The 19,204-nt window shown below is 45.0% G+C and overlaps 1 protein-coding gene across 1 annotated transcript in view; it reads right to left on the bottom strand.

Moving 5' to 3' along the window:
* Positions 1 to 19,204, bottom strand: part of FARP1 (FERM, ARH/RhoGEF and pleckstrin domain protein 1) — a 308,381-nt gene that overhangs the window by 74,351 nt on the left and 214,826 nt on the right. Inside the window, exons 4-5 of the mRNA XM_027557856.1 lie at positions 8,191 to 8,233; positions 5,328 to 5,406 (exon numbers count right to left, since the gene is read on the bottom strand). Coding sequence (XP_027413657.1) covers positions 5,328 to 5,406; positions 8,191 to 8,233 — 122 coding nt within the window. The remainder of the gene's footprint in view (positions 1 to 5,327; positions 5,407 to 8,190; positions 8,234 to 19,204) is intronic.

Below are 19,204 nucleotides of genomic sequence, written 5' to 3'. Positions count from 1 at the left end.
ATAAATGACATCTGGGCGACAAAGGGGGACATTTGAATACAGCCAGGGTATTAAATGAGATGAAAAGTACATGTATATACACAGAAAAAAAATCAGAAAAGCTCTCCCTGAGGTGCTAGCAATGCTCAGCTCTGGGCAATAGGAACATGGTAGTTTTATCTTCTTAGTCACATTTATCTAGATATTCTAACTTTCTACACTGTACATGGATTACTCTTGTAACAACAAAAGGGTCTTTTTAATTTTTTAAAAAAGGGCTTTTAGCAAGACTAACCACAGAGGTGTCGTGAAGAATCAAATGACATAACACATGGAAAGCACAGTGACTAGAATAAAAGCATTCAATACAAATTAGCAATTTTAAAAAACTGAATAAGAATGAATCCCCTTTAAGTCATTTGTGTGCGTGCTAAATCGCTTCAGTCGTGTCTGAGTCTGTGGGACCCTAGGGACCGTAGCCCATCAGGCTCCTCGGTCCATGGGACTCTCCAGGCAAGAACACTGAAGGGGGTTGCCACGTCCTCCTCCAGGGGATCTTTCTGAACCCGGGATTGAACTTGTGTCTCTCTAAGTCTCCTGTGTTGGCAAGCAGCTTCTTCACCACTAACACCACCTAAGTCATGTAGGACCATGAGTAAGAACTCAAGAACTACAGAGGCATTTCATAACCAGAAAAACACAAACACCCAAAGGTCTACCAGGTGACAACGACCTTTCCCCAAGCCCCCATAATGTTCATTCATTCATTCATTCTCCTTCTCTGTCTCTCTCCCTGGGAAGTCAAAGCAGAGTAAAACAGAGCGTACAGAAACAGTCACAACATCAGCACACAGGTTTACATGGGAAGAGGTGGCACAAACCATCTCTCTGGATTAGGCTGTGGTTATTGTTTTCTGAAGCCAACATTTCTTAGAACTAGAGGCTTTATTTCTTATCTGTGTAGGAAGAACGTGTGTTTTAAAAGCATGACATTGCAAATGTAACCAGCTATCAGTTTAAACAAAGGGCCCTGCAGTCCAGAGACAGAACTCAGGGCTCAGGGCCTCTGGGGAGGGTCTCTTGTGGGTGTCAAGAGGGTGTGGGGTTCCAAAAGCTCCCCTCTTTCATTAGAGTGCAAAGCCCGAGCTACAGGATGCAGGAGGAACCTGTCACTCCCTGATTACGCTGACTCTTCCTGTCCTAAGGCCCTTGTAATCCCACTGGGCACCGTGTCATCTTGTAATGTCAGCTGTAAGTCAGGCACGCCGGCTGCAGGGCTAACTTCAGAAATTCAGCAGCACTTTCTGCACCATAATTGAAGCAATTCCCATTCACACAAAGTGCTCAGAGCAGAAATCAACTGTCCTTGGCAGAAGGGTGGGCATATGAGGGGGTAGGCGACGACAGTGGTGGGGCCAGAGGGCTGTCACTTCCAGGGCCCTCGGGGGAGGAAGCCACACCCCTCGGAAGCCATGTTTTAAACACATTCGGGAGCTCTTACTCTTCCTGCCACTTACTCAATGTACATGACGGTGTCCCAGCCAGCCAAAGACAACACTGCAGCAGACCCTGCACGGCAGCAAACTCAGATAGGTGCCCTCCGCTTAGAAGAACACAGCCAGGGGACTTCCTTGGCCGTCCAGTGGTTAAGGCTCCGCTTCCAGTGCACGGGGCAGGGGTTTGATCCCTGGTCGGAGAACTAAGATCCTGAGCGTCACGTAGCGTGGCCAAACCGCCTCCCCGAAAAAACACAGCCAAGTAGGAACTGGATCCTACTTAAGATGCGATGTTCAGAGAGTACTATGTCTGACCTCACCAGCATAGCCAAGTAATTCCCAGCTAGGCCAGAAGAAAGCCTGGTAATTTCTTTTTCAAAGACCCCTCCTAAGTGGTTTTAAATTTGCACCGAGGAGTCAGTACTTAGCTCCTTCCAGATGCTTGAGACCTGGTGTCAGGAGAGCGAGAGATCCAGTGAGAATGTAGTCCAATAAATAGAAAGGAATTCAGCCTCTTGTTTAACAGCGAGATGCAATTCAATCTTTGATCTATACAGACGGGGAGCTGAAAGCTATTTCTGGAGGCCCGAAGAATTAGCTCCAGGTCGAGTGCACTTCAAGTCCGCTCAACGGCAGGCCCATTTCCGTCTGTCTTGCTCTCATCCGCATGTCCCTTGCCTGAAGTACTGTCCCCACAGGGCTTCTCCCAGATCCTCCCTCCCTCACCATCTGCCATGGAAAACTGCCAGGAGTCTCAGTGGTCACATTACCAGATTTCTGCTTAAACAGGACTCTGCGACTGTGGGAGTTGACCCCTTGGATCTGGGAGGTCGCCTTCCCGCCACGTATTGCAGCAGGGCAGAAAGTGATATGGGGCTTCTAAACTTCTGATCAAGTTTATCAACCCTGAGCCAAAGGAATTCTCTAGTCGGGAAAGACTTCTAAGATGTCAGTTAACTCTGGGAGCCAGAAAATGGCAATAACAAAACCCCCAAACCTGCTTGTGGCAGTTGAGGAATTTATCAGATTGGTCAGAGCAGCTGTCAAGATACCAGGAACACACACACACGCACACACACACACACACACGGCTGACTGGTCACAAGCTGTATGGAATTTTATAACCAGGACCAGAAGGGTAGAAAACTCCCAGGTCTCTAGAGAAAAACTGAAAAGGTGCAAAACTCATTGCAAAGTAGAATGGGGAGAAAGGTGCGGGGAGTGGGGGTGGGGTGGGGGGGCGGGATTTAATGCTGCCAACTCCCTAAGCAGGATGAAGGCCCAGTGAGATGCAGGAGGAAAAGGCTCATTGCCGGCCAACAGCTGGACTCGCCTTTAGATTCATTTCAATGTTCTGAGCTTCGAGCATTGCACATTCCAACAACAGGAAAACCAGGCCCAGAAACCGACACACTAGCCCGATAACGACACGGCATGAAGATGCTACTGGGGTTGGCCCCTCCAGCCTGGAACTTGGGGCAGGGGGGTGCAGCCCCAGCTGCTTCTCCTTCACATGAAGCGTCCCAGCCATGTGGGTCCCAGAAGGCTGACGGTTTCTACAGGTCCCGGTCACATAACTGCTGCTTTCAAGGGATATAAGTGGAGGAAATCAACCAGTGGTGACTCATTCAGAACATAATGTGCTTCCATGGTGGTCCAGTCGTTAATGAGTCCGCCTGCCAATGCAGGGAACACGGGTTCGATCCCTGCTCCGGGAAGATTGCCCCTGCCGAGAGGCGGTGGAACAACTCTACTGAGCCTGCGCTCTAGAGCCTGGGAGCTGCGAGGAGAGAAATCCGAGTGCCTTAGAGCCCGCGAGCTGCAACTCCTGAGCCTGTGCGCCTGTGCTCTGCTACAAGAGAAGCCACCACAACGAGAAGTTGGGATCCGGAACCAAGAGTAGCCCCTGCTCGCTGCAAGGAGAGAAAACCTGCGTGCAGCAATGAAGACCCAGCCATAAATAAGTAACATACAAAGCCATGGGAAGGGGCTTCCTGGAATCGCACGTTCGAGTACCCAGTGCCCCTCTTGATGCAGCCCTGGGATGCTCAGCAGGGACCTCCCACATCACCTGGCAGCAGCAAACTCTCGACTCTCACTCTCCCCAATCCTCTACCTTCCCTCCACCTGTCCCCATTCTAGTTATCACCCACCTGGTCACTTAAGTGCAAAACCTAAGCATTCCCTCCACTTCCTCACCGTCTCCACTTCCAGCCCAGGACACGCTCAGAACGACCCCACCTCCAGCACGTGTTCCACATGCGTGCGTCTCCTCCACTCCCACTCGTACCACCTCCCCTGCCACCATCACCCTGGCCTGGGTAGCTGCCGTTTCTTCTTGCCACCCTCCCCTCGGTATCCACAGCAACTAGCCTCTCAACACTACTTATCATCCGGCCTCAGGCCCACCTCAGTGCACTTTGCGCTCCACGTGCCTGCCACGAGAGCCCTCTTTTCAGTCTTTGAACATCAGGTGCCTCTTGTGATCTTGGGCACTGCCTAACCGTTCCGTCTACCTGGAAAGTTTGTCCTCTGAAAATGACCAACAGATCCTTGTTGCTTTCTCAGCCCCAGCATCCCAGATCCAACACTGTAAAGTCATCAGAAGTCAAGTCTCCTTCTATCACATCATCTACTCCATTACCTAAAGCCTCTTACCATTATCTGGTATTTTTCGTGTTTGTTTAATTACTGTGTCTGGTCCCAGGTGAGTCAGGCCTGTCTTTTCACCAGTACATCCCCCGTTCCTGGGACAAGGCTTTCACACTGTGTACATTTCATCACTATGGTTGATTGACTGCCTTCACCCTTCTGATAAATCATGGTCAACCACCCAAGATACTGTGCTCTGTACCGAGGGATGAGAAAGATGTGACAGCCTTCACTGGGAGCAGCTAAAGCTGAAAGACAAGTGTGGCAACAATCTGGCTGGTCAGACTAGCGTACTTAGTCTTGAAAGGGAGGCATTTTATCTTCACGTATTCCCACCAGGCTCTGCTCTCTTTTAGAACAGCATGTGCTTGCTGCAAATTATAAAATGGGTAATGTAATAGTAGGGCTGAGGATGATGGCATCCCTACTGGGTTCAGAAAATGACTCCCCTGGTGGTTCAGATGGTAAAGAACCTGCCTACAACACAGGAGACCCCTTGATCGGGAAGATCCCCTGGAGAAGGGCATGGCTACCCACTCTAGTATTCTTGCCTGGAGAATCTCATGGACAGAGGAGCCTGGTGGGCTAACAAGGCCATGGGGTCAAAAAGAATTGGACACAACTGAGTGACTAACACTCGCACTTGCCTGATACTGGGTTCCAGGCGCTCTGCGTATATTAGTGCTTATCCTCAAAACAACCCTGGCAAAGCAAGTGTTGCAGTCACATTGACACGGCAATGAACAGAAGTGCAGGGGGATTAAGTAACTAGCTGGCCACACAGCAAGGGCAGGGCTTGGCCACGCTTTCGAAGAAACGGACAGTTCACAGCCATTCGGCCACCGCAGCAACAGACAGAAACTCTGAGTTCACATCTTGGCTCCATAGAAGAGATTCATTCCCCAAAACTGCCTTGTGATGTGACAGACAGAAGAGGGAGAAATGTGACAGTAACAGATTACAGGCCCAGACACTTCATAGCACAGCTTTTAAGAAATCAGCTTGCAGGGAAACCGTGGTACTTTCTTTCTTCCCACGCTTGTAAACACAACTGGAAGAGAGGAAGGTTAAACTGTCTGGCAGAGAGCACACGCTGGTCAAGGCAACATCATCAAAGTGTTTCATCAGTCGACTTATAACATTCACTCTCTCTCTCTGTGGCACCTACAGCAACAAACACCCCATTTCCAAACCACTAACCTTGTGAGTTCTTCTTGGAGTTGAGTGTGGTCAGGTGGAAAGAATTTCACCACAAACTTGACGACAACATGCTTCGGCCCTAAAAAGGGGGGGAAAAAAGCAGCAAAGCATTTATGGATTTATCTTGCAAATGCCATTAAAGAAAAAGACACAAGAGGCAATATTATACACCAAATAGTGAGTCTCATTCCAAGCTGCTAACAGGAGTTCCGCTGACATGCAAGTCACTTAATTAGTTGGTTAAGTTTGGTTATTATTCATATTTTCACATTGTGGGGAGACAGCTCTTTTTTTAATTAAAAATTAATCTTTAATTAATTTAATTTAATTAATTAAAAGTTTTTAATTAAAAATTAAAAAAAATTTTTAATTTAAATTAATTAAATTAAATTAATTTTTAATTAAAACAAAAAACAAAAAACCTCATGGCATGCGGCATCTCAGTTCCCTGACCAGGACTGAACGCAGGCCCACTGCATCGGAAGTGTGGATTTTCAACCACTGGACTGCCAAGGTAGTCCAGATACCTGTTTTTAAAAAATACTGTGACAAGGGTATTACGCTGAGGCATCAAACTTTGTCTCTGGAGACTTAAACTATATCCAGATTTTAAAAGCAGACATGTTCTTCAAAAACTTTTCTGTCTGCTTTAGCCCAAATATGGGCTTCCCAGATGGCACTAGTGGTAAAGAATCCGCCTGCCAATGCAGGAGACACAGGTTTGATCCCTGGGTCAGGAAGATCCCCTGAGGAGGAGGGCATGGCAACCCACTCCAGTATTCTTGCCTGGAGAATCCCACGGACAGAGGAGCCTGGCGGACTATAGTCCATGGGGTCACAGAGAGCGGGACACGACTGAAGCAACTTAGCATGCATGCACATTAGCCCAAATATAGGCTTAGAGAGCTTAAGGAAACATAATGAAAAAGTACATCAGTTATGTAATTTATTATTTCTGTCTCCAAGCCACAGCAGCTAATGTGTTCATTGCTGTTGGTCAAAGCCTTTGTTAAAGGTCTGGTATACCATTTTATTAATAATGCCCAACAAAATTAAGAAGCAGGTCTGGAAGGGGGTGGGCAGGGTGACTGGGAATGAGATAGGGAACTTCACAGAATTAGAATATCAAATCGATGATAAAATAACCATTTGTCACCTGAGTCAGTTTATTTTGCTGTATAAGCCACAATGCAAAAGCAATCTTACAGGTTCTGACATTTAGAATAACAGCAATAAGTTTATGTTCTATAAAATACAAGGTATTATGATGAAATCCAAATCTTAACAGAAGTGGTATAAAAGCAGAAAATGCCTTTCTGATCCACCTTTCACTATCACAAAAAATAGATGTTGTGCTATCGTTTCTATGATAACACATTCAAATATAAAGAAAACTAAAATGACGTATCATAAGGTGATGCTAAGTGATTTGTACAAAACGGAAAGAAAACAAGGCCCATGAGCACTGAAGCCAAGAGCAGCCAGGCTTCCTTCCGCTAACCACTCCCCAAATTAACAGAAATCCTCGCCTGTCAATTCCAGCTCACGAAAGAAGAGCAAAATGGAAAAGACAGGAACGTCCAGCTAATTCCGCACAGCAATTTTCACAAACGGGGATTTCAACGAGGCTACTTGGGATCCTTAGACAACCCGAGGCTAGGCAGATGCTGGTACTAAACGAAGAAAGACAGCCTTGTCACACGAGGCGAGTTGCAACCCACGGAGCTGGAAAGCTGAACCTCTGCTCAGCTGCTGACCCAAGCCACAGCCGCGGTCCCGGCTCTGACATCCTTCCACCATTTGCAGTTCCCATCTTGGGTTCCCATCAGGGACCAATGTCATCATTCGAGATGCTATGTACGCTCCCTCCAGCCTTCAGGCCTGGGGGCTTTTCTCAGCCCTGTGTCCCGCAGACTTAGTCCCTGGCCAGCCGCCCAATAAACGGTGAACAATGGCTGTTTTGTTTTCTGCATTAATAATTGCTTAATTTCAATGACAGAAGATCAACATCAATTTCAATTGCATAAGGGCCCATTTAACACAGTGCGCCTGTTTATTACACTCACATAAACTGCTGTAAGTGGCCTGGTGGGGTTTCTTAATCAGACATAACACCGACCCCACGAGGTCCTGCATGTTTCATGCTCAACTAAAGGCACGCAGCCTGGGTACCAGCCTCAGACTCTTGCCTGGTCTCTGGCTGCAGTGAGGCCCCATGTGGGATGAACTGGAGAAGAGAGCTGTCTCTGAACCTGAGCCCCAATCAGAGGGAGGGGCGAGCGGTTTGGTGCTGCTGCACAGTGAGAGGAAGGGGAAATCCAAGTGCGTCCTTTTCTAACTTCTCTCCCAGACCCTCCTTAATCTTTTCTTCGACAACTCTGTCTAAATGCAGGCCAGACCTCCTCTGTTATGCTCACCATTCAGACAGACACATTTTGGGGCACCTATTTTTTCCCCCCCAAATACCACTTGCACCCTAATTTCACAGGCTTTGAAAAGGCAGCACAGAAATCCTAATGGCAATTTTATGAAGAAATACTTCCACCTCCCTCTGCAAAAGTTGACAATAAAAAACACGAGCACAGACAGAAACCAGCTCAACTGCTCTGGGCCTTAGCAGCCTGCTTCAGTCGTTAATCAAAATGACATCTGACTTTTCCAAGCAAGGTTCTGATTACCAAATTGTTATATATTAAAATCGCAGAAGATGCATTTGAATAGCATGTAAATTAGTGGACGACAAAACACAATTGTAGGGCAAAAACAGAGGAGGTGGCTCCAGGGCTCGTCGCCGCAGGGCAGTGGGCGTCTAGACAAGGCTTACATCGGACATCTCTGTTAAACAGGAGGGGCGCATACTTACTTCTAATCTGCTTGACAATAGGTTTCAAGAGATCCAGCCACACCTACAAAGGAAGAAAGCAGACACTGAGACACAAATTCTCAATGATGAAACTTGCAAGTATTTTGAGACTTCACTAGGAACTGTTCAAATCAAAATAATTTTGAGGGTTTGAGGCTGCCTGTGCCTTTTTTTTTTCCTTTTCTCTAGAACGCTGTAACTTATATTTTCTCCCACGTTTATAGAACAGACCCAAATTTGCTAAGAGTATCCCTGAGCTTGAAAACCAAAATCTCTCCTAGACGCAAATAGTTCACATGGCTAAGAATTTTCTATTCTCACTGGTACTTTTATCACAGTTCACAGTTTTATTCAGTAAACATTAATGCATGATTGCATGTCTGGCTATAAATGGAGTAAAATACACACACTCTTTAGTGAAACAAAATTCACGTATGTAGATGCACCTACAGAACAGCACAGCTTTGAGGGGTAAGGAAAGGGAATATTTATAGAACACACCTCTGCACCAGACGCCATCCATAAGCTATTTACCTCTCAAAAGCAAGGCCAGAGGATTCCTGTTACTCAGGAGAGAAATCTGAGACTTGCAGAGGTTCAATAAATATCCCAGGCCCTCAGCTAGAGAGTGTGTCAGGGCTAGGACTGAAATAGGTCTGTCCAACTTCAAAGTCCAGACTCTCTTCACACACAGTCTCCTGAGCATGCAATCTGAACAGCAAAATTTTAAAGAGAGAGAGGGAAACCAGTTGCCTTTCATAATAAAGTATAAGTTGACTCTTGAACTTGTGATCCTGTGAAAGGGTTCTACTGAAGCTCATATTTGCATATACGATAAAAACAAGGTTAATGGGCTTAATGGAAGAGGGGTTTTACAAGTAAATACAAAAAAGAGAAACACTCCTAAAGAACACTATGCAAAAGAATAACAGGGTAACTGATGACAAAAAAATGCCAATTGCTCACAAGAAAATGTCTAAGTTTAGAAGTAATTTGCACTATAAGCGCAAGTTTAGTCAATATCATTTCCACCCAGTAAATATGCAACTAGATGTGCCTGCCTGCAGTGCACATGTGTATTTGATAAACCTGAAGTGCCAGGAGATGAACACTGCCTTACTTCATTGGTAGATGCATGAATTGGTACCATGTTTCTGGAGACCAATTAGGGAATGATTATCTAAAGCCTAAAAAGTATTTACAAAGATACTCTTTCATCCAGTAACTTGACTTTTGACGAATATTTGAGAGTGTGGGAAACTGTTTCAGAGGTGAGAAAATGGGTTATTTCCTCTTTTCTTCTGCCTTTCTACATTACCCATATTACCTTCAATGATCATCGGAATTCTCATAATGAAAAAAGGAAGTAAAAATTTTAAGTGTTTATTTACTTATTCAGGTTAATCTTCCCCATCACCTATTTCAAATAAATATGTTTTCCTAATGAAATTCTCATTTCTACACTCCCCATCCCCAACCAGTCTGTTATGTGAGAAAAATAACAAAGGCGTTACGTTGCCTTAGGATCATCTCTACTGTCATACTTTTAAGACCCAACCTTAAATGAGAGAGAATAACCATTCAAAACAAGGGTCTTGTGAGATGTATTATTTTCCTCTCAAGAATCTTAAAAGATAGCAAAAAATCCTCATTGACAGATGAAGAAATTGAGATTCGGAGCACAGCTGCCCAGGGTTGGGATTTGAACCCTGTTCTTCAAACCCATTTACTCCTTCAACAACACACCACTGTGTCCTTCTGCTGGGTTCTGGGAATGCAATGATGAGAGACCAGTCATGGTCCCTGCTTCATGGAGAGTAGGGTCTAGTGAGAAAGGAACCAAGACTTTCCCAAGAAAAGTAAAGAAATACCCAGGACCAAAGCACTTTGCCAACAGAGGTCCATCTAGTCAAGGCTATGGTTTTTCCAGTAGTCATGTATGGATGTGAGAGTTGGACTATAAAGGAAGCTGAGCGCCGAAGAATTGATGCTTTTGAACTGTGGTGTTGGAGAAGACTCTTGAGAGTCCCTTGGACTGCAAGGAGATCCAATCAGTCCATAAGGAAATCAGTCCTGAATATTCATTGGAAGGACTGATGCTGAAGCTGAAACTCCAATGCTTTGGCCACCTAACATGAAGAGCTGACTCATTTAAAAAGACCCTGATGCTGGGAAAGATTGAAGGCGGGAGGAGAAGGGAACGACATAGGATGAGATGGCTGGGTGGCATCAGTGACTCAATGGATATGAGTTTGAGTAAGCTATGGGAGCCGGTGATAGACAGGGAGGCCTGGTGTGCTGCAGTCCATGGGGCCGCAAAGAGTCGGACACGACTGAGTGACTGAACTGAAGACCAAAGAAACCAGGGGGAGTCCCAGATGACTCTGAGCATCAGGACAGAGAGATCTGACTCAGTTACAGGTGGGGATGAGGCAGGAGGAGGGCTTGCCTGAACGTGACATTGTGCTGAGATCTGAAGGGGATGAGAGAGGTGAGGAGAAGCTATGAAGACCTGCAGTAGAAACCCCTGTGCAGATGGCTCAACATCGTGACGGGAGACCAACATGACTGCAGAACAAGGCTGGTGGGCCAGGAAGGGGCCAGACCCCACGTGAAGGCACTTCACTGTCATCCTGAGAACATGGTGAAGACTTCTATAAGTACAGGGCTGATACGATCAGATCGACACTTTGAAAAGATTAGTCTAGCAATGTGAGAACAGACCGAGGGGTCAGAACGGATGCAGGATGCCTGCTGTATTCATGCAGGAAAAAAATGAGGGCATTTTGGATCCGGAGGGGAGAAGAAGAGTTGGGGAGAAGACGGCGGACTCAAGAAAAATGTTAAGAGGTAAAATCCAGTGGGACTGACTGATGGGCTAGATGAGGTGGCCGAGCAGCAGACAATAAGCAGAGTGACACTGAGATGTCTGCTGTAGGCGTCTGGATGGAGGCTGGTCCATGCCGAGACAGGCAGCGCTGGAGGAGGGTCAGGACGGAGGGGTTCTAGACACTTTCATGAGGAAGAGAGAGCGTGGGAGCAGTGGGACACACACATCCGAAACTCAGAGAAGCCTGGACAGGAGATCTCCCAACACCTAGTACTCCAGGAGGACAAGGCGGCCTCGTGGAGCCCAGAGGATGAAATCCACGGGCACTGATGACACGTCTGCCAGAGAACGGCCAATGGGAGCAGATGAGGACAGAAGGAACGAAAGGGGAGAGTGGGGTCACGGAAGCCACGGGAACACGGTGTTTCCGGAAGGAGGAAGAGCAAGAACTGCTGGACTATCAGACAAGGCGGGAACTACAGGATCTGTGGGTCAGTGGACTTGGAGGTGGGTCTGAGAGTCGGGTGGACATCGAGGAGACAGGAAGGATGAAAGGCCTTTTCAAGAAGCTTGGCTGTGAAGGAAGAGGCCAGAGACTGGGAATGGGGAGGAGAGAGAAGAATCAAACAAAGGTACTGTCTTTTAAATTTTTAATTTTTTTAAATGGGAGGATAACTGCTTTATTGCGTTACAGTGTTGTGTTAGCTTCTCCTGTACTACAACATGAATCAGCTATATGCGTACACATGCACGCACACACACTCACATACATACATGTCCCCTCGCTCCTGGACTTCCCTCCCACCCCCGCCCCATCCCAGCCCTCTTGGTCATCACAGAGCACTGGGCTGAGCTGAGTTCCCTGTATTATACCGCAGCCTCCCATTAGCTGCCTATTTTACACATGGTCGTGTACATAAGCCAACGCGTCTCTCACAATTTGTCCCCCTCTCTCCATCCTCTCCGGAGAAGGCAATGGCAGCCCACTCCAGTCCTCTTGCCTGGAAAATCCCATGGGCGGAGGAGCCAGGTAGGCTGCAGTCCATGGGGTCGGGAAGAGTCGAACACGACTGAGCAACTTCCCTTTCCCTTTCAGTATTGGAGAAGGCCATGGCAACCCACTCCAGTGTTCTTGCCTGGAGAATCCCAGGGACAGGGGAGCCTGGTGGGCTGCCGTCTATGGGGTCGCACAGAGTCGGGCATGACTGAAGCGACTTAGCAGCAGTAGCAGCTCCATCCTCTCTGTGTTCACAAGTCCATTTTCTACGTCTGTGTCTTTATTCCTGCTTTACAAACGGATTCATCAGGACCATTTTTCTAGATTCCATATCTATGCATCAATATACTATATTTGCTTTTCTCTTTCTGACTTACTTCACCTCTGTAGGCTCTAGGTTCATTAATAAAGGTACTGTTAACTGCTTGTCTCCCATAGGAAAGACCTGCTGTGCCTGGAAAGGGGAGGGTTTGAGAATATGAGCAAGAAGGGATAACCACTACCCTAAGACACCTGAGATGGTGTGAAAAGACAGCTTGAGAACACAGGCCATTTGGGGAGGGAGCAGAAAGTCTAAAGGTAGATACATCTGTCTCCACTTCTGCGTCGGGAAGATGAGACAGTTCCTCTGATGCCATCTGTCTACCCCTGTAACATCTGAGGGCTGGAGGATCAAGGCAAATGGAGAAACTCTGACACAGCTGTGTTTGCTGGAGTTGAATTAACTGGAGAATTCTAGAAGGGTTTCCCGTGACGGCTGAGCGCCCACTTACAAGCCTGCCAGCCTGTGCTCTTGTGGCCTCTGGGGCTGCCTCAGGGGAACTGTCTCTGAGCTCATTCACCATCGCCCATTCTGTTGCAGAATCCGCCTAAACTTCTGCAAACCCGCTCAGGACCCAACAGCTATGCTCTGGCGCGGTAGCTGCCAATTTTATGAATTGTTTTGAAACATCTCTCTTCTGTTTTTGGCATTTCTGCGGAATGCATCAAATACAAGCACCCATTTGAGCCAACTGAGCATGTGGTTTTAGAACACGGAGGTCTGGGAACATCAGACTGGCCCGAATGAGCCTGTCGGGTGAGTTCTACAGCGATGATGCTCCAGGGCCTTGTAACGTCACAGCTAAACCGGCCTCGGTGAGGACACTGGGCCTGCAAGAGCCTCTGTTTACCAACGAGATTGATATTGCAGGGCTGAGAGAAAACACCTTGCCCATGGAGGACATAAACCACTCTAAATGGAGGAGCTGGAGGCAGCAAGAAGGAATACAGGCTTGCTGCTCGACTGGTTACAAGTACTGAAGCTTGATATACAGAGAGGGCTCTGGTGTGCTTAGGTGCTCAGCCGTGTCTGACTCTTTGCGACCCCAGGGACTGCAGCCCACCAGGCTCTTCTGTCCATGGGGATTCTCCAGGCAAGAATACTGGAGTGGGTTGCCATGCCCTCCTCTAGGAGACCTTCCTGACCTAGGGACTGAACCCAGGTCTCCTGCATGGCAGGCGGATTCTTTACCGTCTGAGCCACCAGGGAAGCCCATGAATACTGGAGTGGATAGCCTAACCCTTCCTCCAGGGGATCTTCCCAACCTAGGAATTGAACCAGGGTCTCCCTTTATCAGCTGAGCTATGAGGGAAGCCCACACAGAGGGCTACAGGGAAGTATTTGAACTAGACCAGGTCCTCCTCGACAACTCACTTGTTCCTTCAGCCTAAGAAGAAGAGAAGCACGTTCCAGATGAGTAGCAAAGGCAACAAAAGCACCATCTGCCTTTGACTGCCAGAAGATCTCCAGAAGGTCACAACTGTCATCACCCATCTCTAACCCCACCTCCTACAACTTCTGCAACCAAACCACACGCCCCTGTGCTCACTAAAATCACGCTGCTGGTCTCCAGAGCACAGCTGGAGATCCACATTACCTGACTGCAGAGAGATGTGGTTAAAATGGATGGGCTTCCAGAAATGCCACACCTGCTCAGGAAGACCTCATGGAAACAAAACACTTCCCCCACTGGCCTTTGAAGGCCTGGAAATTAAGAGTCTGCTCAGGCTGCCATCGCAAAGGACCACAGATGGAGTGGCTTAAACAACAGAGATCTAGTTCCTCCCAGTTCTGGAGGCTGAAGATGGCCCAGGCCTGGTCACCCCTGAGGGCTCTCGCACTGACTTGCGGACGACCCCCTTCTGACTGCGTCTTCACCAAGTCCCCGCTCTGCGCACATGGGCCCAGTGTCTCCCGGGTATCTCCTAGTTTCCTCTTCTTAAAATTGATACGGTTCACACTGGACTAGGGCCCGCTCTAACGTCCTTATTTTAACTTAATCGCCTCTCCAAAGGCCCTGTCTTCAAGAACAGTCACATTCTGAGGTGCTGGGTGTCAGAGCTGCAACATACACACTTCTGGGGTGGGGGGACGTAATAGAGCCCACAATACCTGTGTTCCACAACTTAATTTCAACACAGCTCTTCAGCCCCATTTTGCCCTGCTTGCCTGCATCTCAGCCAGCCTCCCTGTTTCCCTTTGATCCCCTATTAATGTCACTTTCCTCTTGTGGCATGTTTTTTCTGCCCTGAAATACGCTTAGAGAAGAAATGCTTTAATGCCTAGGTTTCAAAGGCAAAGCAAGATGAATCGCTGTCCCCAAAGCCTTTATGTTTTTTTCCTAAACATCTTTTCCCCCTATTGTTTGGTAAGAGGCATTTCAGGTGGGTTTTGTAGGCAACTCAAATATTTGAGGTACTTTTAGAAAGGGTCTTATGAAAAAAGAGTCACTTAGGAACTTCCCTGGCAGTCTATTGGTTAAGAATCCGCACTTCCACTGCAGGGGGCACGAGTTCAATCCCTGGTCAGGGAACTAAGATCGCCTCTATTGTGCAGTGCAGCCAAAAAAAAAAAAAAAAAGTCACTTAACATGACATTAGGCAGAAGGACAGGCAAGAGGTGATTTCCTGATTTCAGTGTGCCAGGCACTGGATAGGTACTTTACACACTTTCGTTTAATATTCACAACAAAATGGTTGTTTGACACATGAAGGAAGCCAAGTTCAGAGAGCTTATTTAAGTTGTCCAAGGTCAGACAGCTGGGATTTGACTTCAAATCCATCTGACTCCACACCTGTGCTTTTTCTGCAACATAATATGCTGCTCCTCTAAAAAGACTCAACAGTTCATCCTTCTTTTTCTTAATGTCAAAGCTGCATACAACAGAAATATTTCACCATCAACTATAAGATATATAGGAACCAGATAAAATCTGATACAAAAAATTAACCAGTGTCTAGAACTCACTGCAATAAACTAATCTTCCTGCAGGCTGGCTCCTATAAGAAATGACTTTACTTTGAACTTTTGTTTGTAATAGTTTGCTTGAATGCAACTTTTCATATTGATCTTAATTGGTGGCTCAAATGGTAAAGAATCTGCCTGCAATGCAGGAGACCCAGGTTAAATCCCTGGGTTGGGAAGATCCCCAGGAGAAGGAAATGGCAACCCACTCCAGGACTCTTGCCTGGAGAATTTCATGGACAAAGGAGCCTGGCAGGCTACAGTCCATGGGGTTGCAAAGAGTTGGATATGACTGAGCGACTAACTTTCTTTCTTTTCATATATGGCTATATATATATATATATGATATTAAATGTGGCTTTCTTTTTAAAAACCTATAAATTTTTAGAGAGTTCTGGTCAAACTAGAATAACAGGAACTAGATTTCTCTTCCTACATGAAACACCAACAACAAAAAGAAAAAACAAGCCATTACATCTGAAGATCTGAACACCAGTGAGAAACTGAGTCATCCCCGAGGAAGAAGAAACTAGAATCACGATGCCGATGACTATACCAGCCTCTGCCTTGAGCACGTCTTCAGGATATGGTGTAGAGACAACGAATATAGCAGAACCTGGCAAACTCCACGAGCTGAAGAGATGGGGTTGAGCATGCCAGGGATCAAGGCAGAGAGGGTTTGCAGGAAAGTAGGAAGCACGCAGGAGAAGACAGAGCGTTACCAAGAAAGCAGCAGAGGACTCATCAGTGAGTGCTCATGTGGAAAGTAGCCAAGATGTCGCAAAAAATTTAAGAAACAGAACACTGAAGGATTAGAGCTAACAGGCTTGATGCTCACACAAGGCCAGGAATACGACCTATTCGCTCTTGATTCATGAACACTGGTTAGAGTACTGAAGGGTCATCGCTAAGGAGTAGGGATAATTCACACACTACACCACTCCTACCTAACAAGAATTAAAAGCCAGTTCTGACCGGACTAAATTATTTCCAAATAACTTACACGCACCTCCCTCCTCCAAACACAGTACCATTCACAGGAATGCAAAATTACCCAGCACTGAAAACAGTAAAATTCACAGTATCTGATATCAAAAAAATCACCAGGCATACAAAGAAGCTGGAAAATATGACACATAACTGGACAAAACAAAAACAATCAAGTCCAACCTAGAAAGGACACAGATGTTAAAATTAGTAAAATAAAAAGGATACGAAGACAGTAAGACTGTATTCTCTATGATCACAAGGTTGAGATATGGAAGATTTTAAGAGGAATCAAACTAAACTTTGAGATGAAGATACATAATGTGACATAAACACACACGTGCACAAGATGAGATTAACACCAGATGAAACATGGCAGAAGAAATACTAGTGAACCAGCAATAGAAGCCATCCAAAATGAAATAGAAAGAAAAACTACCAAAAAATTAAGAGTGTCAGAGAACGATAGAATAACTTTGGGTAGCCTAATACCCATGTAATTGGAGTCCCAAAGGAGAGGAGATGGCAGGGGAGGAGGAAAGAAATTAAAAAATATTCAAGAAATAATGATCAGAAGTTTTCAAAATTTGATGAAAACTATAAACCTACAGATCCAAGAACCTAAGCAAACCCCAAGCATAAGAAACATGAAAAAATCTGTATGAAAGCACAAGCTATTATATGATCAAATTATTCAAAAATAATGATAAAAAGAAAAAAATTTAAATCAGCCAGAGGAAAAGGGATATTACATACAAAGGAGCAAAGAGAAAGACAACATTAGCTTTCTTGACAGAAACAATGCAAATGAAAATGCAATAGTAAAAGATTTTTCCACACACTGAAATCATCTTAGAATTTTACACTCAGCAAAATACATCTTTTAAAAAGGAAAGCAAAATAAAAACATTTCCAAACATGAAAGCTCAGAGAATTTATTATCAGCCGAGCCACATAATAAGATATGTTAAAGGAAGCAGGAAAAAAACAATATCAGATAAGAAATCTGTATCTACACAAAGAATGAGGAACACCAAAATGGCAACTTCATGGTTCATATGTTTTAAGAATTTTTAAATTATTTAAGTCTCCATAGAAGGTAACTGACTGGTAATCAAGTATACTTCAATGAAAATATAACTGATCGGTAAACAAAACAATGTAATACAGGTTTCATAACTCATGTAAAAGAAAAACTAACAACAACAAAAAGGTCAAAAAAGTAGAGAATGGAAGCGTGAAGCAGGCGTGCTAAGTTGCTTCAGTCGTGTCCAACTCTTTGCAACTCCATGGACTGTAGCCCACCATGCTCCTCTGTCCGTGAGATTCTCCAGGCGACAATACAGGAGCGGCTTGCCATGCCCTCCTCCAGGGGATCTTCCCAACTCAGAGACTGAACCCAGGTCTCCTGCACTGCAGCTGAATGCTTTACCACTGAGCTATGTGAAATGAACCAGTATCACTTGAAGACAGGCTGTGATAAGTTGAAGATGAACATTCTTAACCCTAACACAACCATTCAGGTTACAAATCAAAGAGCTGTAGCTAATAAACCAATAAAAAAAGTAAAATGAAATCAAAATATTCAATTAATCAAAAGGTAGACAGGAAAAAAGGAACAAAGAGGGATACGAAACAGAAAACAAATAGCAAGATGACCCATTTTACGATGTCAATAGTTAAGACTAAATGTAAATAGTCTACACACCGATTTACAAGCAAAGATAGTCAGATCTGATAAAAAAGGCAAGATCCAACTCTATGCTGACTATAAGACACACTGCTAATACAAATACACACACAGTTAAAAACAAAAGGATGGGGGAAAAATTATGATGCTAACATTAAAAACTCTAAAAAAACTGAAATGGTTAGATTAGTATCAAAGTAGACATTAGACTAAAGAATATCATCAAGAATAAAGAAGGTAATTTCTTAATGGCGGAGAAGTCAATGAATTAAGAGAAAATAAAATCTTAGGTATTTATATGCTTAATAACAGAATTTCAAAATACATGAAACAAAAACTGATCAAACTGCAAGGAGAAAGAGGCAAAAACACAATTATAGTTGGTGATTTTAATACCACTCATTCGATAACTAGTAGAACATATAAGACAGAAATTCAGTAAGGATAGAGATGATTTGAACATCACTATCAACTCACATGGCTCACTGGTAAAGAACATGCCTGCAATTCAGGAGAAGTGTGTTGGATCCCTGTGTCAGGAAGATCCTCTGGAGAAGGAAATGGCAACCCACTCCAGTATTCTTGCCTGGAAAATTCCATGGACAGAGGAGCCTGGTGGGCTACAGTCCATGGGGTCACAAACAGTTGGACATGACTGAGTGACTGAGCACATACATATCAACGGGTATGATCTAACTGACATAGATGGGATACTGCATTCCACCCACCAACATTTACATTCTTTTCAAGTACACATAAAACATCAAAACAAACCACATTTGGGGTCATGAAGGGATATCAATAAATTATTTAAAAGCCTTTCATGTCATACAAACTACATTCCCCAACAAGCAGAGAATTACATTAAAACTCAGTAACAGAAAGAACTGTGGAAAATCCCTATATTTGGAAACAAAATAACATACTTCTAAATAACAAACTTCTGAGTCAAAGGGAAACCAAAAGGAAATTAGAAAGTACTTTAAACTGAAATGAAAGCAAAAACACAATAAATTAAAATTTGTGACATGCTCCTAAAAGCCTCTTAACTTAAAAATAATCTATTGGTATAGAATCATCTACATGCAAGCTATAGATAATTATAGATAATTCACATAAGCAAAATTCTAAAAATTACAGTCTACCACCGAGAGATCATGATTAACACTTTAATGAAATTGTTCTCAGAACTGAGCTTGTATCCTCTGTGATGACCTAAATGGG

This window comes from Bos indicus x Bos taurus, chromosome 12 (assembly GCF_003369695.1).
Source record: "Bos indicus x Bos taurus breed Angus x Brahman F1 hybrid chromosome 12, Bos_hybrid_MaternalHap_v2.0, whole genome shotgun sequence".
NCBI lineage: Eukaryota > Metazoa > Chordata > Mammalia > Artiodactyla > Bovidae > Bos > Bos indicus x Bos taurus.
The sequence above is the reverse complement of the archived record's forward strand: the minus strand, read 5'-3'. Positions and strand labels throughout refer to the sequence as shown.